The sequence below is a fragment of the Sinocyclocheilus grahami genome, unplaced genomic scaffold (genome assembly GCF_001515645.1).
Source record: "Sinocyclocheilus grahami isolate Dianchi unplaced genomic scaffold, SAMN03320097.WGS_v1.1 scaffold449.1, whole genome shotgun sequence".
Classification (NCBI taxonomy): Eukaryota; Metazoa; Chordata; class Actinopteri; order Cypriniformes; family Cyprinidae; genus Sinocyclocheilus; species Sinocyclocheilus grahami.
Window position 1 is genome coordinate 36,349 of NW_015505628.1, and position 27,766 is coordinate 64,114.

The 27,766-nt window shown below is 36.2% G+C and overlaps 1 protein-coding gene across 1 annotated transcript in view; it reads right to left on the bottom strand.

Moving 5' to 3' along the window:
- LOC107552386 (spectrin beta chain, non-erythrocytic 1-like) overlaps positions 1 to 27,766 on the bottom strand; it is a 92,972-nt gene that overhangs the window by 34,750 nt on the left and 30,456 nt on the right. The window contains exon 2 of the mRNA XM_016234255.1: positions 22,620 to 22,832. Within this exon, the coding sequence (XP_016089741.1) occupies positions 22,620 to 22,764 (145 nt within the window). The 5' untranslated portion in view covers positions 22,765 to 22,832. The remainder of the gene's footprint in view (positions 1 to 22,619; positions 22,833 to 27,766) is intronic.

The following is a 27,766-nucleotide window of genomic DNA, read 5'->3' on the forward strand; positions in this document are numbered from 1 at the left end:
CCCTTTCGGGCTTGAACTGATGGTAAAACTAATGATATTATTTACTGTCTTGATATTTATTTTGAAAGATGTAGCTACGATTGTGGTAAGGGGCGTTACATTTCCGACGAGTGCTTGTGGTGTTCGGCCAATCACAATGCACTGGGTCAGCTGGCCAATCAGAGCAGACTGCGCTTGTCAGAAGGAGGGACTTTGTAGAAAACGAAGCGTTTGAGAGAGGCGGGGCATAGAGGACCTACAATAATGTACAGTATTTGAAAAATAATGTTTTTTTGAACATTAAAGCATGTCAACATTCTGTTACACCAAATACACAAAATAATGATCTTTAAAAAAGCATCATATGACCCCTTTAATGACTTTCTCACTCCCAGCTGCTCATTACTGTAATATCATTTTAATTTTGAGCTTATGTATTTGAATAATTCTCAATATTGTACATTTTAAATTTTACTGGTGAATGTGCTTAATTGTTATATATATATATACTATAAAAGAAAATAAAATAAATTAATTTTGTATAATGAAAATGAATTTCGAATAAAACATTTTTAGGAGCATTAAGAATTTTTGCACTTTTTTTAATGACAATTACGCAAATTTTTTCTCCCAGATGCAAAAATGTAATTTTACTTTAGAGCTTTTATTTTTTAATAATTACTGTAATTTTCACCAGGGTAAATGTGCTTAAATTGAAAATAACGAAAACAACGTAAAACATGTCGGGTGCTAAAATATACCTAATTATCTTCATGCAAAACATTCCTTATTTATATATATATGAATGATTTCTCGTTCCTTTCTTCTGATCTGAGGGTGGAATATGAGCAGGCCAGAGCCGTCATGCTGGACTGTGTCCTTTCTGCTCACAACACTGAGTGTATATGTGTGAGTGAGTGCATTATAGACGATGAGAAACACACTTGAACAGCATGAGCAGCACTGATGACTGATTTCTCCAAAGACGACAGAACAGCTATGAAAGCAAATCATACATCGAAGCATCGTCTCTCCTGTCAAGCTTCATACACACTCCTATACATCAGACATCTGAGGGATTTCTTCTGTTAAAATGCAGCAAACAATGAAAGACCTCAAATGAGATCTCATTAATATCTCAACTGTTTCTCATAGACAGCAGGCTGAGATGTTTCTCTCTAAACTCTTGACTAGTGATTTATCTGCATCTGTAAAAACATCTGAGACAAAGATACCTGAATGATTCAATAAATCTTCTGAACTGTTAAAGATCAAACTCCGAATAACACACTTTTCCTCTGGGTTCAGATACACATGCGAATCACATTTATAAACTCAATCCAAACCACAACATTTCAGAACGCAGGTTTTTCCTGGACAGGGAAAAACGACATATTTCAACACAATCAGCAGGAAAAACTGATAACTTTTGTTCCTTTCTCTGCTTAAACATATTCTTTTTTAAATATATTTTGTTTATTAGAAATGCATTTTAATTAAAATAAAATGTGTTATTTTTTAGAAATATTTTATAGTATGAAAATGCACTTTTAATATTAATTGTATTTTTAAAATACATTTTTAGGACCATTAAGAATGTTTGCATTGTGGCAAAATAAATAAAATAAAATAACAATAAACAATGCATTTTAATAAAAGTTCTACATAATTACTCTGCTGCTAATATAAAATAAAATATTAAATAAAACAAAAATTATTTGTATGACAAATATGCATTCTTTAATTAATTGTTTAGGACCATTAAAATGTTTGCATTGTGTCAGAATAATTAAAGTAAAATACAAATCGAAATGCATTTGAATGAATTATTCAAAAATTACTGACATTGCAAATTTAAGTATTGCGATTTCTTTGTTTGAACGTCTGATTTGAAAAGCTAAGCATCTCAAGATCTTCAACTAAGTGTCCAAATGTGTAGGAGAAACACTCAGGACGTTAAAAAGATCAGTACTTTCTCTTTCAGACGACCTGGTTACGACCTGTGTCTGACTTTACCAGCTGCCTCCTCCGCTCGGTGTGACGTGCCGCTGAACTGTGGCTGCATTGTGAGCCGATAACATCGCAGCCAATGCCACTGAACGCTACATATTAGCTGGGCCTGCGGATCCTCCCAGAGGACTGTGGGTACGGCAAACAATGGCGGCAGTGTTCCTCCCCTCGGCCCGGCAGAAAGCGCGGGGAAGGCTGCAGGAATGCAGCAGCATCTGGACTGAGCATTGGGTAAACATGACCCGCGGCCCAAAACACTGAGCAGAGCGGCTAAATCTGGTTTTAAATTAATGGACGTGTTATAAATTCATCAAACACAGCTCATCTAAAGCTCATCCAGATTGTTTATGCCCTCTTAAAGATCGGGTAGCTTCAATATAAATGGCTATATAATACAGTGCTGAAAATTAAATACAATTTATATAATAAAAATGATGAAATAAATAATAAAATGACAAAATGAGTCAATTAAAATTCATAAATTTTTTGGATTGTTAAATTATTTTCATGATAATTAAGAACCTTTTGCAGGTGCCTATTACTGTATACTATTTTACTTTTATTTTGCTTTTATTTTTAAATAATTCTCAATGGCAATTCTCAATACAGTAATTTTTACTGAGGTTAATTATTATAAAAATATGTAATATGTAATACAAATATGTAAAATAATGAAAACAATGCAAACATGCTAGGTCCTGAATATGCTTTTATAATAAAATAAAATAAAATAAAATAAAATAAAATAAAATAAAATTAAATTAAATTAAATTAAATTAAAAATATTTTTTTTCAATCTGGTTATGGATTATCAGTATTGTAATTTATACTATTTATGCGCTATAAATACCTAGTAGCTTGAATATAATTGGCTATATAATACTCCACTGCAAATTAAATAAAAATATTTTGTATAAAATAAACACATGTATAAAATAAAAAGTTAATGAAATAAATTAGAAGTCCAATACTTTTTTAGGATGAATGTACTTAACTGTTATGAAAAGGATGTGCAATAATGAAAACAATGCAAAACAAAAATTTAAATAAAATGCACATTATTTTAATAAAATAAACTAAAACCATTTTGCATAACAAAAATGACCAAATTTAATTAAATAAAATGTATACATTTTTATGACCATTAAGTATTTTTGCATTTTGACATTATTTTCATAACTAGGCACATTTTTACTAAAATGATGTAATTTTTGAAAATTTCTCAATGGCGATTCTCAACATTGTCATTTATTGTAAATGTATTATAAATTCATCAACCGTAGCTCATCTAACAGTGTCTATGCCCTCTTAAATACCTGCTAGCTTGAATATAAATGGCAGTTTAATACTCCGCTGCTAATAACACCTAGAAGCAGAGTGTGTACAAATGTCCTTAGTTAAAAAATGAACCGTAAAATGTGATTTAAATCATTTTGAGGGCAATGGCAAAGTCAACTGAATGACAGCTGACACTGAGAGTGAATCTGCACAGCCTGTTAGATAAATCAATACAGCAGTCTGGACGGCCGGTCAGGTCAGGAGGTCATATTAGCCACTATTGTGACAGCATACGCATATAAGTTTCCCATAACGAGAACATTGGAAACACTGTGAAGGTTGAATTCTCCTTCGCATTCACCTGCACCATTAGAAATATAAGCACCACCGTCACGCTACGTTTTCAAAGGTTGTTACTGAATAGAAAATGAGTCAATCTGGCTAAACTAAACTACGAGTTTTACACTTTCTGAACTGCAAAACTCACTATTATATTCAACTGGGGGGTCTGAAAGGTCAAAAAGTCCACCGTTAAGTCTGTCAATTCTGCTCAGATTGATTAGAACAGTAATAGTGAAATCGGGGCTGGAGGAACTCGGGTTGTGAGAGTTCAGGGATTGTTGATTTATTGGCATTTCCTGCATCCTCAAAATCTTTGTTTGCTGACCTCAAACCACACCACACCACACCCTGTCCTGCAACATGCAGATAGCATTGTCTGTATTTGCAGAGGAAAAAAACTATCAAGAACAAAAAGCAGATCTTGCAAAATCACACATTTAATGCATGGATTTGAGGAATTTACATGTACACTACTGATGTTTTTGATATTTTTATGTATTTTGCACACCGAGGCTGCATTTATTTGATCAAAAATACGGTAAAAATGTGAAATATTATTGCAATTTAAAATAACCATTTTCTATGTGAATATATGTTAAAATGTAATTTATTCCTGTGATGAAAGTCTGTATTTTCAGCATCATTACTCCAGTCTTCAGCGTCACATGATCTTTCAGAAATCATTCTAATATGCTGATTTGCTGCTTAAGAAACGTATTTTTTTTGTGAAAACCGTGATACATTTTTATTCAGGATTCTTTGATGAATAGAACGTTACAAAAACAGCATTTATTTGAATTAGAAATCCTTTGTATAATTATAAATGTTGTTACCATTACTTCTGTTTGATTTAATATGTCCTAGCTGAATAAAAGTATCAATTTTAAACTTTCGAACAGTAGTATATATCCATTTTTTAAGTCAATGTCAGGAAAAGCGCCTATCTATATTCCTACACAGGTTCATCCAACCCTGAAAGCACACAAAAGTGATTATTATAAAATATGATTTGGACTCGGTACAGCAGTGTCTGAATGTGAATTCCAAACGAGATGAAAAAGTCCAGAGCACAGCATTCTTCCCATCACTTCTATTACTAAATCTCCTGAAAATGACGCTGGCTCTGGGATTTGGAGTTGCGCAACACGAGCGAAACGACGAGAAGGTCAAATATGGGGTCAGAGATAAGTGAGACCAGCTTTTCATATGAAAGCTTTTCTACTCCGCTGCAGATGATTAAAGACAACCTGAAACACAAAACACCATGCAACGAGAGACGCTGGCTTGGAAGGAGCAAGAGAGCTAGTCCATGGGTGGCTTCCTCTTCCCCGTCTGATTTATCTGCCTCCTGTGGCGTGAGCGTCAGCAGAAAGGAATTCCTAAGACTTCCTGTGCGCTGCGGAGTGGACAGGTCTCTGAGGTCACAGGATCGCATTCAGCTCTGGCCTCAGCATGCGGCTCGCAAATAACCCTACAGTTTCAACACTTCTGCTTAAAACCACAACACCGAGTCTGAGTATCTGAACCGAGGGCAAAAATAATAAAGATGTTGAAAGTTTCTAACATTTTAGAGCCAGTGATGAAAAACATATGCGGCGTAAAACAGGGAACTCATAAAGACAACATTGTGATGTATTTTTGGGTAAACAGAATATTGAGTGGCAAATATAGCAGGGCTTGATTGTATCTTTTGGGTTTTAATTGCAACATGTTAAAAATTGCTTTAGAGGAGGAATTAAATTATATATACATTACATTATAATATAAACGGTATATATCATAAAATTTATAATTTAATAATAATAATATTAATATTTTTCTTAATTTTATTTAAATTTTATGTAAACAAAAATATATAAAAATAAATCAACTATATATTATATTACTTACATTATATAATATATTAAACATAATAACTATATATTAAATTTTTTTATGATATTATTTTTAATATAATAATATAATATAAAAAAATGTTAATAGAAAGAATATTAAATTATAAAAGATACATCAACTATATATATATATATATATATATATATATATATATACATAGTTGATTACAGATAGAAAATCTTATGCATATATTTACATTAATAGAAAGAACATTCAATTATAAAAGATAAATCAACTACATAGAAAGTTTTCATAATACATTATGATATATATATATATATACACACACACACACACACACACATAGTATATATATATATATTTCATAATTTGTAAAAAAAAAAAAAAAAAACATGCATATATTTTTTTCATTTATTTACAGATACTCATACATTATATATACATTATATAAATAATAGTGCTGTCAAACGATTAATCGCGATTAATCGCATCCAAAATACAAGTTTTTGTTTACTGTTTTTGTTTTGTCTATTAAAAAGTTTTAACAGATACTGTGTTTTTGTTTACATAATATATGTATGTGTGCTGTGTATATTTATTAAGTATATATAAATACACACACATGCATGTATATATTTCAGAAAAATAGGTTATGTTTATATATCAAATATATTTATTTATCATATAAATTATATGAATTTAAATATAGACGTAAATATTTTTTAAATATATACTGTATTTGTATTTATATATACATAATAAATATACACAGTACACACACATATATTAAGCAAACAAAAACTTTTATTGTGTATTCGATTAATCGCGATTAATCATTTGACAGCACTAATAAATAATATAGGTCATATAAAATAATTTATATAATTTGCCCTTTTCTATATTTATACTTGATTACAGATATATAAAATAAAATATATTTTTTTAATTTATGAAGATATTTATATTAATCCGATAATAAAATAATGTAAATAATATACACACACACACTTTTGGTTTCTAGTTGCCTCAAAACATCAGTACATTCACAGAGATGAGCACACGGCTCATCATTTTTTACATTTCTGCCGTTTAAACAAACAGAGCAGGAGGGAAGCGGATGCATGTTTATCATGCCTCATTTTAAGGGATGACATTCCTGTTGTGGCAACCAGGAAAACTCTCAGTTCCTCCAGTGTTACAGAGAGACAATGATCAATGCCACGCTTCAGCAGGAACATCGCGTCTCACGAGGGAACAGATTCCAGATTCACAATCCGTGACACTGATGATGGCCAGAAATCACTCCAAATCAGCCACTGACAAGCTTACATTCAGGTTAGGATGCTGCCTTAGAAGGGAGCTCCCTATAAAGCTCACTAGGTTTTGGAACAGAGCCATTGATAATGAACCAAATGAGGAATAAGACAGTTATTTGTGAAGTGATCGCAGGTGTGAGTATCTGACATGAACTCAAACTGTCCTGTTGTTTCAGGTTGACTGGTTTAAACCCCACCCTTAGTTTCAGAGTGACATGACAAACAGATACGAGGCTGTGCACTAGTGCATCACTGCAGATGTCCTGACACTCGTACAACACCAAATGAACAAAACACTACACAATTACATTTGCATTTGCGCTTATATCCGAATGCTTTTTTAAACAACCGTTCTCAAGAGTTTCACATCCATATAACTTTAAAATGAAGTTATTTCAATGTTTTCTGGCTGTATAGGGGTCTCGAGTTGCTATATGATTCTTTAGAGAGAGAAAAAAAAAGCATCGGTGCATGACTTTAATTTACAGCTGATGTCATTGATGCCACTTAATATTGCCACTTAATATAATACTATCCAATCAATTCCCAAGTCCAATTCAGCTTCTTTTTTTTTTACCATTTCCAGTTACTGAGATAAAGCTGAAATAAAATAAAATATAAACGAAAAACTTGAACTTGAACTAAATATCATTTGCATGGATTCAAATAAAGCTGAAATAAAATAAAACAAAATATGAATATTACCTGAAAAACATACATGTAAAAAAATACAATTGGGACTAATACTATTAAAAAAATAATTTTCATTAACTGAAATAATGCTCAAATAAAATAAAATAAAATAAAATATAAATATTACATGAAAAAGTTAAACTTAAAAATGAAAACGAGGACTAATACTATTAAATATTGTTTTTGTACAACGAAATAATAAGTACACATTATATACTGTATATAATACTAAGTCTAATATAGATCTAATACTATTATTAAATGTACTCATTGCACTGTATTTTATGCAATACGAACTGATTGCACTATATTTTATGTATAATCATTTTCTATTCTTAAACTGTTTTAAATTCATTTTAAATCAATTTTTTTAAATTCCTTGTTTTATAGTTGTGATTATGTTTTATGATTATTTATGTAAAGCACTTTGAATTACCATTGTGTATGAAATGTGCTATATAAATAAACTTGCCTTGCCTATTCATAATCTTTCTCACTAACTGAAATAAAGCTGAAATAAAATATAAACATTACATGGGAAACATTAATCATCTAAAAAAATTATAATAAAAACAAAAGCACACAACAAAATGACAACCTAAAAAAAAAAAATAACAGCTAATTCAAAATAAATAATATAATAGTATAGAAATAATACTAAAGTACAGGTTATTTAATAAAATGTTCTTTGTGAAACTCTATTTCATCTTTTAGGGTGTTGCACATTGACTTTTAAGTGAACATTCACTCGAGACTGTGATTCTGGGTGGTTTTGTGGATCTTTAACGCCCAGCTGAGTTGCCATCTCAACGCTTCCTTCATTGCTTCAGAGCTCTTGAATCCACTTCCTCTCACGCTGAGGGTGGTGACTCTTACAGCCCTTCTGAGAGCCTCCAGTCACTCCGTCACAGGCCATTGAGTGAAGCGAGATCCTCACACGCACCCGATCCATTCAGAACCCAACGTCTCGCTTTCGCCAGCCGCATCTCTGCCAACAGCCCAACAGAAGGTCATTGAGAAGACCAGACTGAGAGACAGGCGGCTTGGCAGGACAAAAGATCTGCTTCAGCACGCAAGTCTATGAGCAAAACAGCTTACAGTGCTGTCCGCCGAGTGAACAAAGCTCCAAGATCAGCTGGACGCACCCTTACCGTCACTAAACTATCTGTGGAACACACGCTGTCAGGATACTGTGTTTAGACTATTGAAGTCCATCAACAATAGCACAAGCACAAATCCAAGAATCTGTCATTTATCTTGGCAAATCTCTAGCGTGTAGAGGGTTTGAGGAATGCTCTTGTGTGCAGTGAGCATTGGATTTTAAGATGCATCGTAAAACTTGGCCGAATATTTGCAACTTGTGACTCTCTCCCACCTTCAATAACACGACTGAGGTGCCCTTGAGCAAGGCACCGAACCCCCAACTGCTCCCCGGGCGCCGCAGCATAAATGGCTGCCCACTGCTCCGGGTGTGTGTTCACTGCTGTGTGTGTGCACTTTGGATGGGTTAAATGCAGAGCACTAATTCCAAGTATGGGTCACCATACTTGGCCACATGTCACGTCACTCACTTAATATTAAACCATCTCACCTGAGGAACAAGATGCTACATGTCAGAATGAACTTTATCTGCAATCTACACTGCAAAAAGTAGAGTATTTTTAGTCTTGTTTTCTGTCACAAATATCTAAACACTCTTTGGTCAAGACATGTTTACTTAAGATGCAAAAAGACTTAAGATCTTAAGTCTTGTTTTCTGAAAAATCTGTAAAAATGAAGTGAGTTTATGCTTAAAAACAAGAACAAATGTCTAACAATGGTTTCAGAAAAATCTACTTTATTCAAAAGGTAAAGCAAGAGATACCCCATTGGCGGATATTTTTCTTTAAGCATAAAGTCGCTTAATTTTGATACATTTTTCAGACTTAAAATCTAAAGGCAAATGGTGTGTGCTGTGATTGGTTAGCTGGGCCAGTGTGTGTTGTGATTGGTTAGATGGGCCAGTGTGTGCTGTGATTGGTTAGCTGGGCCAGTGTGTGTTGTGATTGGTTAGCTGGGCCAGTGTGTGCTGTGATTGGTTAGCTGGGCCAGTGTGTGTTGTGATTGGTTAGCTGGGCCAGTGTGTGTTGTGATTGGTTAGCTGGGCCAGTGTGTGTTGTGATTGGTTAGCTGGGCCAGTGTGTGTTGTGATTGGTTAGCTGGGCCAGTGTGTGTTGTGATTGGTTAGCTGGGCCAGTGTGTGTTGTGATTGGCAGCACTCGGCGCCTGGTCGGGAAATATCATGACCCTTACCATAGCCGCCTGCGAGCTTCAGTGTAAATATTGCGTCAAAATCAAATCAATTTGAGCGTGATTTAAACCCGGATGATTGTAACCACTCTAAGTTCGTCTGCCTTGGGAAAGCTAGCGTGTCTCCGACATAGTGATAACACTCGTTGCCTTCTCTAGTGCAGCTCAACCAGGTCTCGTCCCATTCGTCGATATTTGTGATATCACAAATCCCGGAAAATATGCGTTGTAGTCCAAACGAGTCGTTCATTGTAGTTTTTGAAAAGTGATTTCTGTTAAATAAAATATCTCCTTTTGAACTGGACTTTGAGCTTTGTAACTTTGCAGATCTTTTTTATGCTCAATCAGCAACAGACTAACTAAAGTTGAAAAAGTGAAAAATCATAATAGGACCTCTTTAACTTTTGTAATGGAAAAGTCAGAAAAAATACATTTTTTTCCCTTTGAATTTAGATTTTTCTGACTCCACTGGCAGATATTGGTTCTTGTTTTAAGGATAAACTCATTTTGATAAATTTTTCTTCAGTCATTTTGCATCTCAAGTATACATTTATCTTGATTTAAGGATGTTTAGATATTTACTGAGGAAGAAAGACTAAAATAAACAGTCCTTTTACCGTGTACATGATGAAGTTTTACCACAGTTAAGTTATTTACAAGCCTGAGATCACTGAAGCTGAATCACTTAAATCTGTCATATCACAGGTAAAAGGTCAAGTTTTCATCGCTAAACTGCTTAAAGGAAGGGCGGGGAGAATCTAAGTTAACGATTAGACACACAAACTCATTTTTGGGATAAAAGTGTCTGCTAAATGCATGAATGTAATGTAAACAGACTCCTAAGTTACAAAAGCTGAATTTCTACAAGTGAATTTCTGTTGAAGCCCATCTCTCATCCCATCTCACCAGCATTACTGACCTCAAACTGGGCTGTGATTCATTAACAACTGGTTATTAACTGATATCAGTGTTGCTCATTAAATAGTTGTTTCATACTCATCATACTTGTACAGTCTCATCATGCACATGTGACTCTTCAAATGCATGCTTGGGCTATGAGAAATGATATGCAAAAGCTTGAACTGACACTCAAACACAACACCAGAGCTCTGGGGAAACATCTGCGCTACAGTAACAGCAAACGAGAGCAATGGTGTAAATGTGTGAAATCGCTGAGTGTGTGAAGTGCCAAATGCCTAGCGCACATCTATTGATCGACCAGATCTGATCTACAATGCAATTTCTGAACTGTAAAACCAGTTTGGTGAATGCAATGTAAGCGTAAGTGTTTCACGGTCCATAACAGTCATGCACGGAACAATGCAACTGCTTCGTCCAACTATTTAAGCAATGAGTAACAACAAAGCCTTACAAGCACCTTATTTTAAAAAACCAACTCAAACGGCTACACTCATTAGCAATCGCATTTTAAATGCATATGAAGCGGCAGCATTTAGAAACAAGCCACTATCACTCTCATAGTCAGCAGAACAAAACAACCACTCCCACCTTCCCGGGTTTTCCATTGTTGTCTATGACGGCCCATTCGGGGCGAACAGCCCCCTTATTTACTCCCGAGTCATTTTGGGCAAGGGAAGCCAAGTGTAAAGGTAGAACGCTTGCATGAAAAGTATGTACAAAATTGACTTTTTTGGGGGGGGGGGGGATGTCTAAGATCCATTCCACTAATCCAGTCTAAAACTCCCAATTCCACCAGACACCCCCCTTTTTGAGAGGATTATGGTGGAGAGTAAAACACAAAACACTCTGTAGCTGCTTTCAATGCATCTACGCTCCTAAAAATAAAGGTCCCCCCCATTGGGTTTTTATAGTGATTCTATAGAAGAACCATTTTTGGTTCCTAAAAGAATCTTTCAGTGAACCGATCTTAAAAGAACCATTTTTAAAAAATAAAAAAATGGAAAGATCCCATGGATGTTAAAGGTTGCAAAATAAGGGTTCCAAAGGCAGGTTTTTGTAGAAGAACCATTTTCGATTCCCCAAAGAACCATTTTTACTCCATTTTAAAAACATATTATAAATCTAAAGAGTCTTTATGGACATTAAAGATTCCAAAATTAGGGTTCCAAAGGGAGGCTTTCATAGAAAAACCATTTTTTCTTAGTATGAAGAATATTTTAAAAACCTTTTCCAATATAAAGAAGCTTTTCCATGGATGTTAAAGCTTCCAAAATAAGTGTTCCAAAGGAAGGTTTTTGTAGAAGAACCATTTTCAGTTCCCTAAAGAACCATTTAAATTTCATGGATGATAAGGGTTCTTCACGGAACCAAAGACACCAATAAAGCCTTTATTTTTAAGTGAGTATATATCTCAAATCGCAGCTGCTGCGCTGTAGGAAACCCATGAATCTCCATCCTAACGGTGCTGTAAACAATGCATCCACACCTCCGGACGCATCTTACCTTGCAGCTGCTTGAAACGCCCCTCAAGCTGGTTGTAGTTGAAGGCCATTTGCGCGGGGAAGCTGGGCTCCTGGTAGAAGCCCTCGGGGCCCCCAGACGCCCACTCCAAATCCATGATCCCTGACCGAGAGGGAACCTATTTCCAGATTCCTTGCAACCTCCCAGGAAACCACGGAATGGGAAGGAACGATGGTGGGAAAGAAAGCCAAAATCTCCTTATCGCGATGGGAGCTATCCAAAAATCCAAAGGTTTTTGTCCCAGTCTGATGTTCTCAACCGGTCTGTTTTAGAGGAGACAAGCATGCTGCTGTCTCTCTGATTGTTCGTCTTCCCACTCTGTCCATTCAAAAGCAGCGTCTCCCCCCAACCTCAAGCACACAAATGCCCCTCCTCCTGTCATACGAGGGAGGGGAGACCTTCTAGCTCGATACCCGCTCTGAATCTGCAGGAGTCAATGGAAGGATTTCTGCGAGACACCTTTAACGGAGCAGAAGAGGAGGGCAAAAGGGTTGTAATTTCATCAGCGGCCCAGCCAGTGTGTTTGCAGATGATGTCACCACCTCATTACAATGAAATAAGAGGAGGAGACGGACCAAACCAAGTCTCCGGAGAAGATCGGGGGTGGAGGTTGAGCAGGAAGTCGGCCCATTTCCATGCATTGTTTTTTAGGTCATGCAATAGAAGCAAAGTTGCATAAGAAATGCGGAACGGCCTTCTTGGAATGTCGGACTTAATGCATCCTGCCTAAAATCCCTTTTTGCAACCCCTAAAGCTTATTTGTGCTCCCCTCCTCCTCCTGTTTTTTCCCCCCTGCCGTCCATCTGCTTGCAAGGTGAGGAGACGTTCTGCCATGAATGCAGACTTTGAACTACTTCTCAGAGTTTGGCTATTGAATTGCACTCTGCTGCAAAACAAATATCTGCTAATTCCCACTCAGGAATCTCACACGGCTGTGTCAGGAGTAATAAACCTCCAGGAGATCCAACTCAAACTTTCCTGACAGCAAAAAGCCCCCTTCTGCTTTTCTTTCCGCGTCTTAAACATGATAAAAAGCAGGATTACTCCAAGCCCCGCAAAGGTGAATTAAGAGCCACACTGGATACTTACAGGCATTTAAGGAGTGTTTTATGAGAGTACAGAGCAGATATGAAACGCTGCATGAGATGCTGTAAATCAAGCAATAAAAAGCTGGTGTGTTTTCTGTCAGCAACAGTTTTGCTGGCAAAAACAAGCATTTGTTCTTGCTTACTGCAGCATTGGGTTTATATACTTTTCTATCTGATTTCAACCAAATTTGTTTATTAAAGGGATAGTTCACCCAAAAATGGAAATTAGCCCATTATTTACTCACTCTCAAGGCATCCTAGGCGTATATGACTTCCTTCTTTCAGATGAATCCAGTCAGAGTTATATTAAAAATGGTCTTTGATCTTCCAAGCTGTTTAATGGTAGTCAGCGGGTGTTGCATGCATCAGTCCAAAAGAAGTGAAATAAAGCCCATCCCTGCATAATAAAAAGTGTCTCACACGGCTCCGGGGGGTGAACAAAGGCCTCCTGTAGCGAATTGATGCGTTTTTGTAAGAAAAATATCCATATTCAAAACGTAATAATCACTTTAATCTAGCTTGCGCCAACAGTTGTTCACTGAAGCAGCTCCGGGAGGATGACGTAAGATGTCGGCGTTGTGCAGTTTGTAACTTGTTATGTGCTTTGGACATTTTTTCTTAATTTCTTTAAAATATATATTTTTTTTAATTTTACTTTTAGTAATAAAGGTAAATTGTTGCTAGAAGCCAAAAACACGTTTTATACACTTTCTTCTGCAGTATATTAATTGTAGCAATTTTATTAAGAGCTTCTGCCAATTTTATATTAGTTTTTTTTCATATTTGTGTTTAGCTTTCATATATTTTTATTTCAGTTATAGTTTTAGTCATTTTAGTAGTTCAATTTAATCTTAAATAAAGCTGAAGTAGTGTAAATTTGTTATGTGCTTCTATCATTTTTATTAACTTTTAAAATATCTTAATCATAAATAACTTAATTAAAATAACTTAATCATATTTTATTTCAGGCAACATTTATAATTTTCCATTTAGTTATTTTTGTTCTTTTTTATATTTTATTTCAGATTAATTTTCAAAACTTTTTTTATAGGTTTAGTCTTACTTGTAATTAACAATAACAATAGTAACATACTTTTTTGTTACACTATTCAGATGCATTGGCTACTGTTACTGCTCACCACCAAGAAACAACCCACCACGCCCTAACAACCACCTAGAACACCTTAGCAACCACCTAGAACACCGAACTAATACCAAGAATGTAGCTTCCTGTTTTCTCTCTTTTAAGAGCAAGACACACAAGACAGCATCCTCAAGGAACCATGAGATGAGCTATAATGTGACCAAACGTGTCCCATGATCCTATATTTCCAAATTAAACAGATGTTATTTATTCCTCAGTGCATCTAGCGTGGGATTGAGGCCTGAGGGTGGTTTGGTTGATCTGGGCCTACAGTGAGAGGGCTATTTGTGCAGAAAGACAGTCAGTGGTGTCATTGTGAAGTCACAAGACGTCCACGTGTCCATCAGTGCTCTTAATTCACCTCCGTCTGCACTTCTGCTCTCTGTCACAAGTGAATCTGAGCTGAAATCATCCCTCGTGCCGTGATAAACGGCCCACAGATTTGGGCTCTCCTCCCCTCACTGCTGCGGAGAGACGAGGGAGGAGATGCTTCCTGGAAGACGTTTAGTCATTCACTGCAGAGGAGCATTTAGACTCAAACGTACAGTCACAGCTGAGGGAATAATCTGAAGATAAATGGATTAACATATCAGCAAATGATGGGAAATTAGAGCCATGAAGAAAGGAGTAACCATAAAGAATTTTAAAATGTATAAAATGTAATTAATTCACCAGTAAGGCCTGGGTATACAAAGATAAAAAAGATCAAAATAAATAAATAAATACATGAAAATAAAAGTTAATTTTTGCTTGCCTGCAAAATTCCCGATAAAAGTTTTTGTCATTTTTAACATTTTCTGAAGAAAATGTGATGTCGAAATAAAGGGATTTTTAAATAAATGTATAAAATGTAATAATAATAAAATTATACAAATATTTTTTAAAGATAAAGCACATATATGTATATAATTCTTTTTACATTTTCTGAAGTAATTGTGATGAAATAATGCATTCTTTTTTTTATATAAATGTACAAAATGTAATAATAATACATTTATAAAATGATTAAAAAAATTATTGTTAAAGATAAGAGCATATGTGTGTGCGTATATATAGAGTCATAAGATTATATTATTATAAAATTATAATAATGATAAATAGGTTTTAAAGTCTGTAATTTTTTTAAGAAAATGTGGTAATGAAATAAAAAGGGAACAAATTATTTATAAATTGTACAAATGTATAAAATGTAATTATAAAATGATACAATTATTTTTTTAAAATACATTATTTTATTTAAAGACAAAAGCATTTCTTATGTGATGCTTGCCTGCAAAAGACGTCACCATAACGCTAGAGTGTTTTAGGTCATTTAAGTCAGAATCTTTAGATATGGCTTACATTTCTATGGATTTATGGATAAAATGGTCAAATCGCTAATCCTTACCAAACAGCATTAAACAGAGCTTTTGAAATGATCTAGTCTAGCAAGTCTAGTCTTGTTAATCCATATCAAACCTATAAGAGGAACGCTGTTACACCAATGGATCACCAGTGGATTCATATCATGTTTTTTTCTAATCAATACCAGTATTTCTACATGAATACATGCACTACGTGCAAACTGACTATGAAGGGTGAGCAGCACGAATGCAGTTCCCACAAATGCATTTCAGATGTGTTGTTTTTCACTCATAGCGGGATAAATGTATGTAAGTGCGTGTTTCTGTTGGCGCTGAGACAATCGCTTCTTTGGCAAGTCAATGAAGGCACAATTTTCTGCAAAATTTCACATGATGCTTTGTCTGTGATCTTATAAACATGTACTTGCACAATCCCACAATTCCAGTGGGAGCCTGTTGTAACTCAACACAACTCTCATTTGACACCGAACTCGAATGTGCTGATTTCAGCAGAGCCAATCCATTTAACAGCCGATAATGTCTGGATACAGTGTGTTTCTAAGTATGACAATGATCTAATGCGTTCATAAAGTGGAGTAATTTCACAGACATCTGGCCGACAAACTCGGCGAAGGAAGGAAAGAGGAAGGACACGGGGTCTGTGGGTGTTTCCTTTGTATCATGAGATGAACAACCATACAAACACGCAACCCAGGACATTCCATAACTCAGACTTCATCCTACAATTACATTTGATGAACCGCTCTCTGCTGCTCTGGGAAATACGGATATTTCGCTCAGCATATGAGCTATCAAGCTGGCGGCAAAAAAAAATCACAATAAGAAAAGCAAAATACTGTCTGAACCCAAAAGTCACAGTATGAACTTGAGCTTGACTCAGCAAATGATCTACACGCTTTTAGGAGAAACTTTTTAGCAGAAACATCTGAAACCTAAATAAAACTCAATTGAGAAGACAATCATAATTAATGCGTAAGGACGAGCAGTATGTTACAGCGTGGCTGAAGTGAGTTTTGCTCGACGGAGCAGCAGTCACTCGAGCAGACCGACGACCAGCTCATTTATTTTTCACGACACCGGTCAATAATTTAGATGCTCGCGTTTCATTGGTGGAATATTAGTACGCTGCCCCACAAAGCAATACTTGACAAAACCCTGAGTGTGTGTGAGAAACTAAGCTTAATTAATTATTCATAACGACAGCATTAATTCTGTACCTGAAGCCTAATATGTTACTTAATAAAGATACACGCCTTTATCTATCTACTCAGCTAACCACCAACTCAACTATCTTCCCAACTAACTACCTATCTACCAACTACCCATTTATCATCTACTCAACTATCCATCTACCAAACTATCTACCCAAGTATCCAACTATTCAACTATCCATCTGCCCAACTGCTTAGAGCCCTGCACGGGCCTCAAATTTAGGTCCCAAAACTACAGTTCAGTTTTGTATGTAATGGCAAAATGATTATATTTTGTTTCGTTTTTTTTATTAAGTTAATTTAGAAAAACGTTTGGAGCATTTTTCGTTTGTTAAATATAAGTTTTGTTTTTTAAAGTAACGACCAAGTGGTCAGCGGCAGACAGTGAGCCTATGTTTGATCAATTTAGCCTTCTCAAATCATCACGACATGCCTGAAATAAAAACTAGATATACTAAAACAGTTCAAGCATATAATAATGTTTAGATGTTAAACCTGCGCTATAATAAACGTGCTCTATATCCAAGTTTGTGCTGAGAGTGGAAGCTAAAGCGCGCTTTGCAGGACACGGAGGCACCAGCACGATCACTTGCATTTTATTTTTCAGTGGAAACAACTTAAAATAGCCTAAGAGTAATACATCATTCGGAACTGTAAAGGGTCTACTTTTATCTGTGTGCACTCACAATATCAACAACGTTGTGCTTTTATAAAATAAAGAAAACAAACATGATGCGCTTTCTGCCGTCTCATCTTGAACAGGAGTGCTTCACAAAAATGAACCGAAACTCATTGAATACATGCCTCACAGACATGATAAATAAATCTATAGAAAGCTTTAAATGACCACTTGACGAAATAAAACAAATCGAAAACAAAAACTCTTTCATTATAATCATAATCCGTAAAGATGCACTTCTCTCTAAAGGCACGTCTAATGAAGAGATGGCGAGTCAGGATCGTCATCTTCATCTTTGCGACACGGACTCAGAAAACACTCGTTTATTAGTAAATAATTCAAATATATCCTTACTATTTAGCCCCTGACACATATTGCCTGCATTTGAACTCAGATCTCTTCAGCTGTGCTGACGGCACGCATGCTGCTGCTGGCAGGACACTAAACAGAGTTTACAGTTGACAGTCACGGTAGCACGGTCTCGTGTTGTTTCCACCAGCACGGCAATTTTTTTCATCACTAATTGATGGATGTCTAAAATATAAAAATTAGGAGAAGCCTAAAACAGGCCCGAGGCCCGGCCCGCGTCTGAACTATGACGTGAAAACTGGCCCGAAGCCTGGCCCGAGGGGTGTAAAAAGTTGTGGCCCGTCGGGCCCGGGCTGAAATGTAGGGCTCTACAACTACTCACCCAACTATCCAACCCAACTGTACATCTACCAAACTATCTACCTATTGACCCATCTATCTCTCTACACAAATATCTACCTATCTATGCAACTACCTATCTGCCAAACTATCCATCCGCCCAACTATCCATCCAACTATTTACATAACTATCTATCTATCTACCCACTCAACTATCCATTTACCAAAATATCTACCCAACTATCTACCCAACTATCTACCATTTATCTACCCAAATATCCATCTATCAAACTATCTACCCATCTATCTATATACACAAATATCTACCTCCAAATATCCATCTATCAAACTATCTACCCATCTATCTATCTACACAAATATATACCTATCTGCTTAACTATGCATCTAGTCAACTATCCACCCAACTATCTTCCAATTTATCCATCTACCCAACTATCCATCCAACTATTTACCTAACTATCTATCTACCCAACTATCCAAGTAACAAACTACCCACCCAACTATCTACCGAACTATCTACTACACCTAGCTATGTAACTATCTATCTATCCATCTACCCATCTATCAATCTACCTAACTATCCATCCAACTATTTACCTAACTATGTATCTACCCAACTATCCATTTACCAAACTACCTACCTATCTACCCAACTATATATCTGCCTAACTACCCAACCAACTATCCCATCTACCCATCTAGTCAACTATCTATCTACCTACCCATCTGTCTCTCTGTCTGTCTATCTATCTATCTTATGACTACAGCAGATGTCTGCAGAGTCACTGAGTTGACAAAAACCTTCACAAAAAAGCAACCGAATGAAGCAAAGTGTCAGAATCAATCTGTGATAATCAGAGCATGTGAGCGGAGCGGAGTGGGAGCGGGAGCGGGAGCGGGAGCTCCGCTCGCTCAAAACGCTCAGTGCCGCTCGCTCAACCCAATAATTCCCACACATGCTCGTGTTTGGAGTAAAGAGACTAGGTTTCTTCTCCTAACACAATTAAATGGGTGGTTTTGCCTCAATCTGGCGCCCCTGGGCCATGGGCTGTCGGGGAGGGCCGTATGTCGGAGCGCGGGCCCCTCTAATGCTCCAGCACATGGTCTACATTAGTGTGGTATGCCGACTGCTGTCGGGGGGATTCCTGACTTATCAGACCTCTGGGAGTGAATCATGCCGGTGTGATATCTGACTTCCCATCTGAGCCAATGACAGTCTGATGAGACAGCAAAGAGCAGCGCGAGAGCAAACACAACTCTTATTCTATTCTATTAAAATTGATTTTCTGCTGCTAAATAATTAAATGTAAATGTAGACTTTTAATGTAGACCGTCTAAGGAAAACATGAGTTTTACTTACTGATGAAAAATAATGTCAGAAGCAAAGTAAAAATGAGAATAAAAATTTTGCAAAATAATGCTTGCCAAGCTATTTTAGAAAATGGAACCCATCTAAATACTTCCTCCTGAAACTATTAATCTCAAATTAAATGGCTTGTTTTTCAGTATGATAACACACAGATGTCACTAGTTTAACGGTGTAGTGTGTAATTTCTATCTCTAGTGGCAATTAGCGATGCGCTGAAATTTCAGCAAAAATAAATATTTGACAGAAGCACCAAAATAAATACATTTTCAGTTTCGGATGAATAGTTTTAGGTGGCCGAAATTATTGACCGGAACGGTGACATTTAATTAACACTTCTTTGATGACATTTTGATTATGTCAGTGTCTATTTAGATACATTAACTACAACAGGGTTAAACTACCCAATTACACAAATTTAATTACTGAAACTTTATTTTCAGTTTCAGTTTATGGCTAAACGACAACTTTAGTTTTGGTGTTTTGGTTTTCAGTGCAACATTAACTGGTGCAATATTAAGATTAAATGGTCATTAACATGACACTGGTGCATTGAAGTCGGTCTAGGGGCAGTCGTGGCCTAATGGTTAGAGAGTCGGATTTTTAACCCGAAGGGTTGCAGGTTCGAGTCTCAGGTCCAGCAGGGATTGTAGGTGTGGGGAGTGAAAATCCAGCGCTCTCTCCACCTTCAATACCACGAATGAGGTGAGACCCTTGAGCAAGGCACCGAACCCCCAACTGCTCCCCGGGCACCACAGCAATATGGCTGCCCACTGCTCCGTGTGTGTGTGTGTTCACTGCTGTGTGTGTGCACTTAAATGGGTTAAATGCAGAGCACAAATTCCGAGTATGGGTCACCATACTTGGCCATACGGCCTTTCACTTTCATAAACAGAGTTCACTGCCATTGGTTGGATGAGCAGATTGTCATGTCATTGGTTGACCTGCATCAGGCTTGTTCATACTATTAGATCAATGTTTTGAAATTAAGACAGAGTCATAGCATTGAGGAGGAGTCACAGCATTTCAAAACATTGAGAAAATCAACCTAAACAGGGAGATAATTTTATTTAAATAATCACACTCTTCACCTTTCACTTGTTTTGTATCTCTTTCTTGAGCGTTACTCCTGCTTCCATGATCCAGAATGAGAGGGAGAGTGAGGGCGGCGTATGCTCTGCTGCCCAGGATTGCAGGAAAACACAATCACGTGAAATGTAGGATGCTTACTGGAATGCTGGGGGCTTTTTACAACTCCAGAAATGGTTTGTGGTTTTTGGCAACAAGAGAGAGAGGAAGATATTTTATATTTCTCTTTTACGTTCCATCTTCCTCAGTCCTGAAGTATCGGGGTGAGTCTCACAGCGAGCGGACAGGCCTGCTCGTTCATTAAAGTCGGTCTGTTTAAGCTCTGCCACACCGAGAGAATAACAGCCTGGTGCACATTAATGCTCGGCTCCTCTCGGCAACAGCAAATGCTCATAAACAACATCACACCTCTGTAAACACAGCAACTCAAACGCATGACACTTGGAGAACATGATGGAAAAATATGCTACTGTCATCCAAGATAGTATGGGAATAAATCATATGAAGAAAGAAATACAGCGAAACCCCGGTGAGAATTATGGAGAGGTGATGGTGGTCTAAATGTCCTAATTAAAGCCCGAACCCCTCCCGAGGAAGTCGAAATGAAAGAAATGAATACTTTTATTCAGCAAGGACGCATTAAACTGATCAAAAGTGACAGTAAAGACATTTAGAATGTTGCAAAGGATTTCTATTTCAAATAAATGCTGTTGTTTTCAACTTTCTAATCATCAAGGAATCATGAAAAATAAAATTTAACATGGTTTCCTCAAAAATATCAACACTGAATGTTGTTTTCTTGAGCAGCAATCAGCATATTAAAATGAATTCTGGAGGATCATGTGACACTGAAGTCTGGAGTAATGATGTTGAAAATACAGCTGCGCATCACAAAAATAAATTACACTTTACAATTTATCCACATAGAAAACAGTTCTTTTAAACTGTAATAATATTTCACAATATTACTAATTTTACAGTATTTTTGATCAGATAAACGCAGCCTTGGTGAGTAGAATAGATTTTTCAGAAAGTCCAACAACAATTTGTTTGAATGGTAGTATATATTATTTTTACACATGTATATTATGTGTAAAAGAGAAAATATTATTATATTATAATATTATATTACATTATTTTTTCATCTTTTTTTATTTATTTGTATTATTTTATTTTGGAATTGCATCCTCTGATAAAAATTTCACAATAAAACCAGGGAAGTGCACAAAAAAAAAAAAAAAAAAAAAAAGCCTCAAAAACACACCCTCAAAATGGATCGTCTCTAGTGTGCAACCACTCTACAAAAGGTGCTTTTAGTTCAGCACAGGTGTGTTGTTCATTTAGGAGGCCCTTCCTACATCAGCATCTATAGGAACTGCATTAAAATTCAACTCACGAATAAAACATCGTCCATCTCCATATTGATTTTATGTAACGTGTTCAGGTTCCTGTACGAGGCACAAGAGCCTCCTGAGTCGGTCTGTGGGCTCGAGGGCTTCGCTGTGAACCAGAAATGGTGTGGGAGCTTCAGAAGGAGCCGAGAAAGTGTGAACTTACGCCCACTTTCTTTCTGCTCTCCCACACACGAAATCACTGCATGTCATGTGCGAGTGGGTGTCACATTATCAAGCATTAGTTTCAGCTATTCAAAGCAAAAATGCAGCAAGTAACAATACACTTCTGCTGATAATAATTACCTCTCTTTGTTTTTAACTACAGCTTTCAAGCTCCAAAAGAAGGTCATGTGCATCCATGATTTATCAGCTAGCGTCATCACAGATGGACTTTGTGATTTCGACTCACCTGCCAGAGCCTTGATGCGCGAGCGCTCGAATAATCGGGCCGAGCTGTTCTCATTGTCCCATTCTTCCTCCCAGCGGTTGTTGACACTGTCCTGGTATTGCTGCTGGATGTCCATGTGCTCGTATTCTGCGGCTACTGTCGTCATCCTGACCTCTGACCTTTCGCCTTTTCACCGTACACACTTCCTCATGGGCGGCTTCCTCTGAAGCCCTGCTGAAAGAGACGGAGGGATCAAAGGTCATTATGGTTAGGGAGCATCACAGTTCATGTACAAACCTGGGAAATTATTAGATACGTAACGGACATGACTACTTAAACCTACATTGAATCTTTCATTCTTTTTAGATCATATTTTCTGCACTGAATTTGGGAGATGATCTGCTGGAATTTTGTGCAATGGATTTAAAGAAGATAAAATGGGATTAAAATGAATTTGGAATTAGATAGCAACATGAAATTAGCCAAACACTCAAGTCAAGTGCTCTTCTCCTTTTTTGTGGTTAAATAAAACATATAATATGCATATACAGTATATATATATATATTAGGGGTGTGACGAGATCTCATGGCACGAGATCTAGCGAGATCTGACTGGTCTCGAGAGAACGGGATGATATCCAGTCTTTACCCAGCGATATCGCATCTTTATCCAGTCATAAAAACAGAATTCACAGTTTAACGAGGAATGTCACGAATTCAAATTTTGAATTAATTAATCAAAAGTAGGTCATTACACGTAAATCAAATCACGATATGGACTAGTATCTGTAAATATTAAGGCGCAAAAGTCGATTTAAATATGAATCCTGCATGTTCTAACTGTCTCTGTTTATGAATGGCGCAGACGCGCGGTTTCATTTACTACACACACTGAAGAGCGCGTGACTCGCGGTGATTCAGCGTCTGCCGTCTCACTAAATGAGGACGTAAACACATGAACAACATCTCCAGAACTGCTCTGAGAGTCACTTCATGAGCATTTTAGCCTTTGATTTGAGTAAAACTAGCATCATATCACATACACAGAACTGTAAAGGTATTCACGGCAACCCGTCAAAATAAAAGTCCGGTTTGATTTGAAGACATTGTGCCTATAACTATTTTTCAGTAGAATGTACATAGCCTACTACTACTACTAAAATGAAACAAACATTATTTTTTAAGGAATAATCACACAAAACATGTCTTCCATGTTTTAATTTTAATAGTAAATCCCCTTTGTTTGCCAAAAAATCTTGTTTGCTTAATTTTAAATAATTAAAAGATAAATTATAGATTAAATTAATGTTTTATGCCTGAACCAGAAAAAATGTAAATATACATAACAGAATTTCTGAGGGGGACAAAAATTCACAAGGCTACTTTAAGAAAAAAATGAATAAATTAAGTTGTTTTATGCATTCAAATAATTAGACATGCTAAAACACAGAATTTGGTAACAATAAAAAATATTAATAATATGGTGAGAAAAAATTAAACATTTCATAGGGCCCTAAACATGTCATTTTTGTTAAACTTTTAATAAATTGATGTGAAAATGTATAAATTTCATGATTTTAATTAATAAGAATAAAATACTATTTTTCCCTATATATTTCATCATTGAGGATTTTTTAAAAAAAAGTCAAAAAATCTCGTCTCGTTCTCGTGAACTCAGTCTCATGTCTCATCTCATCTCGTGGGATAAGTGTCTCGTCACACCCCTAATATATATTATATATATATATGTGTGTATATATATATATATATATATATATATATATATATATAATATGGTGTATATATATACATTCAGATATTACATTCATCCATCAATTATCTCATTTCAATTTTTTCAATTTTGTTTCTTTTTTATTATTAATTTGGAATAACAACAATAACAAGACCATTGACGTGTTTCATGAAAGTAAATATAAATATTAAACTAAAGTACAAATTTTTTAAAATCTATTAAATTAAAAAATAAAATAAAATAAAATAAATTTTGTTCTCCCCCATTATCAGTGACTCAGAAACACACTGGTGATCTGGGAAAGTGTCTAAATGAGTCTTTAATTGTTCGCTCTGCACTGCTGACCTTTGCAAAGAGACGGCACTTATTTCCCATCAACCCATCCTCCCTCTCCAGCTTCAGCTTCAGAGAGCTGCTTCAACATTCATTCATCCATCAAGAAGACAATCTCAGCTCTGCTTTATTTTTGTGCTTTAAGCACCTACTGCCACCTGTTGGATGACCCCAGAACAGCCCCTGTAACGTCACACGATCCACGGACAAGCACAATCATGTGGCGTTCCTCAGCCGTGAGATAACTGATATCCGTGACAGGCCGGTCGAGCTACTGGCAGAACTACAATAACGTCAGTTTCCCCGCCAAGACTTTCTCCCGCCCGTTTCACCGCATTCAGTGCTGCACTCCTAATTGAAATCAGCAGTCCGTTCTTAAATGCATGAGTGCATCTCAGCGTGATCACATCAGCCAGTACTTTCTTTCACATGTGCATGATTCGCACTAAAAGACCAGCAGGTTATGATGCACAAAAACACCCATGCAAAACTAAAAAAACATTGCTTTTCGGTGTGAAAACACAGGGCGGCGTTCCTGCATGCAACGTTTATCTTTATAATTGCTACCATAAGGATTCGGTTGTACAAAGTCAAGCATGTTTTTGCTTTTTAAAAAAACATTTCTGTATAGCATTTATTTACTGTTTATGTTTTTTTATTTTTACAGTATAAATATGTTAGATATTTAACCCAAAAAGAAGGAAACAAGTATTACAATTTAAAAATTGCAGTAAATACTAAGATTATTAAGACTAATATTTATTTATTTAAGTATTTATTTATTTATTTTTGGAATAATATGCGCTGATAAAAAGTTCACAATAAGACCAGGAAAGTGTATAATGAAAGCAAATATAAATATAGACAACAGTAAAGTAAAATAAAACAAAATAAAATAGACCAAAGGGATTTTTTGATTTATTTCAGTAGTGGTTTTAATATGTTTTGGTCATTTTTTATTTGTTTTGGATTTTATAAAAACAAACTTTTCTTTATAGCTTCAATTTCTATTTTATTTCAGTTTTAGTACTTCAACTTCAAAGTTTCTTTTACATTTAAGTCGTCTGATATTTACATTTTATTTTATTTCTGCTTTATTCAAATTATTTTTAATAATGTTTGCTTTAGTTAATAATAACAACACTGGTTAGTTCTATCTATTAGATCTATTAGATTTAATAGATCTATCTATCTATCTATCTATCTATCTATCTATCTATCTATCTATCTATCTATCTATCTATCTATCTATCTATCTATCTATCTATCATTACTGTGTGCTTGATTCACTCTAAAGGATCAGCAGGTTATGATGCACAAAAACACACACACAAAACTAAAAATGCACTGCCTTTCAATGTGAAAACGAGAGGAGCAGTTTATCTTTAATTGCTACCATAAGGCTTCGGTTGTAGAAAATCAAGCGTGCGGTTGCACTCCTGTGAGATGTTTTTCTTCAAACACCTCCCACATAAGCATCTTTGAGCTGTGCAGGAGCGACGCGGCACTAAAACCCCACGGTACAAGCGCTTCTCAACCAAACGCAGAGTTTCCAGGGCATTTTCATCGTGAGAGTAACACCCGTGTCCCAGAAACTGCAAGTGGCGGTCTGCTAAATATAACAGCGCCGCTGGGAAAGGCTTTTTTACGTCTGAAGAGATTCGGCTTCAGAGTGAGTACTCCAGCAGAACGGCAACCAAGATGACACAGAAAGCAAGGACAAAGAGATCACTGGAATCAGAACAATGTCACACTGACATACCAGGATTGTGGTTTAATGATGGTAATACTGCAGGGTACTGAACTACCATGTTATTTATTTACTAGAGTAAATGCAGAATTTCAGTGGAGTAAAGACGGAGCTGGAGACGTTCTCATGTCAATATGTCAGCTGGACTGATGGCTTTGTCTGGCTCAAAGTCAAGACACACACATCTTATTGATTTTCTAAGTCAGGCGAGCGTCTATCCTCTGCAGTAAAAGCCTCGGCCAAGTGCACTGATGCATCGACTCACCGTCCTCTCTGACTCTACGTGTTTGCACAACAGAAAAGCCCAGGCAACCTGTCTCGGCAACTTCTTGCTGATATTAAAGGTTCATCTTACAAAAAAAAAAAAAAAAGTGGAATTTGCAAAGAGATATAGAATTGAAAAACATACCATGAAAGTACTTTACTGTACTGTTAAAATATATCAAAATTTCATATGAATACAGTTATTGAAGAAAATTTCCATGTGCATCTATATATTTCTCTTGGCACGATGCTGCTGTAATACCAAGTTTTTTAGATATGTACCATAGTTAAAACGCTAGTAAATACAATCTGATTATGCTAATTGTTCAGTGACATTACATATATCAAGATAACATGGCATTATCACTATAAAATGCATCACATTATATTTTTTGTTATTTTAGTATTGTTTAGATGCTATTACAGTTCTATTTAATATTTTGAATTAGCTTTTATTTTTGTATTTCCAGTTTTAGTTTTAATCATTTTTTTTGGGCTATTGTAATTTTTATTAGTTTTTGCTTTGTAAAATGCAGCATTTAGTTTTGTTTCAGTTTTAGTTTGTGCGTTTGTCATTTTTATTCGTTTTTTTATATTTCTGTATAACATCAATACATTTTTTTTTCAGTTTTAGTAGTTCCTCTTCAGGAACTCGAGCTGCGTCGAAAAACGCTAGGGGAATGCCGTTCAGCGTGACGGGCTCTGAATCTCGTGTGTAATCAGACCAACAGCTGGGCGAGACGTCACGTGCGGTGAGACCAGCGTCAGCTTTTTGTCATTCAGCAAGCGCTCTGTGTGTGTGTCAGTCTGATATCTGTTTGTGAGTCATATTTGGTGTTGTCTGTCCCATAGGGCTAGAAAATAAAGAAAATAATTATGTCCAATGCACATGACAAGTCACATCATTTGAGTAGGGGCGAAGGCAGCCAGCGTTTCAAACTGTGTGTTCCTCCCTGCCCGCGTTTCATTACGGGTGCGGATACACACAGTTTGTGCGTTGTCTGCCTGGGAGCGGAGCATGCATGCTCTCCGCTCCCGAAAGGCACTCTTTGCGGAGGGTGCTTTCAC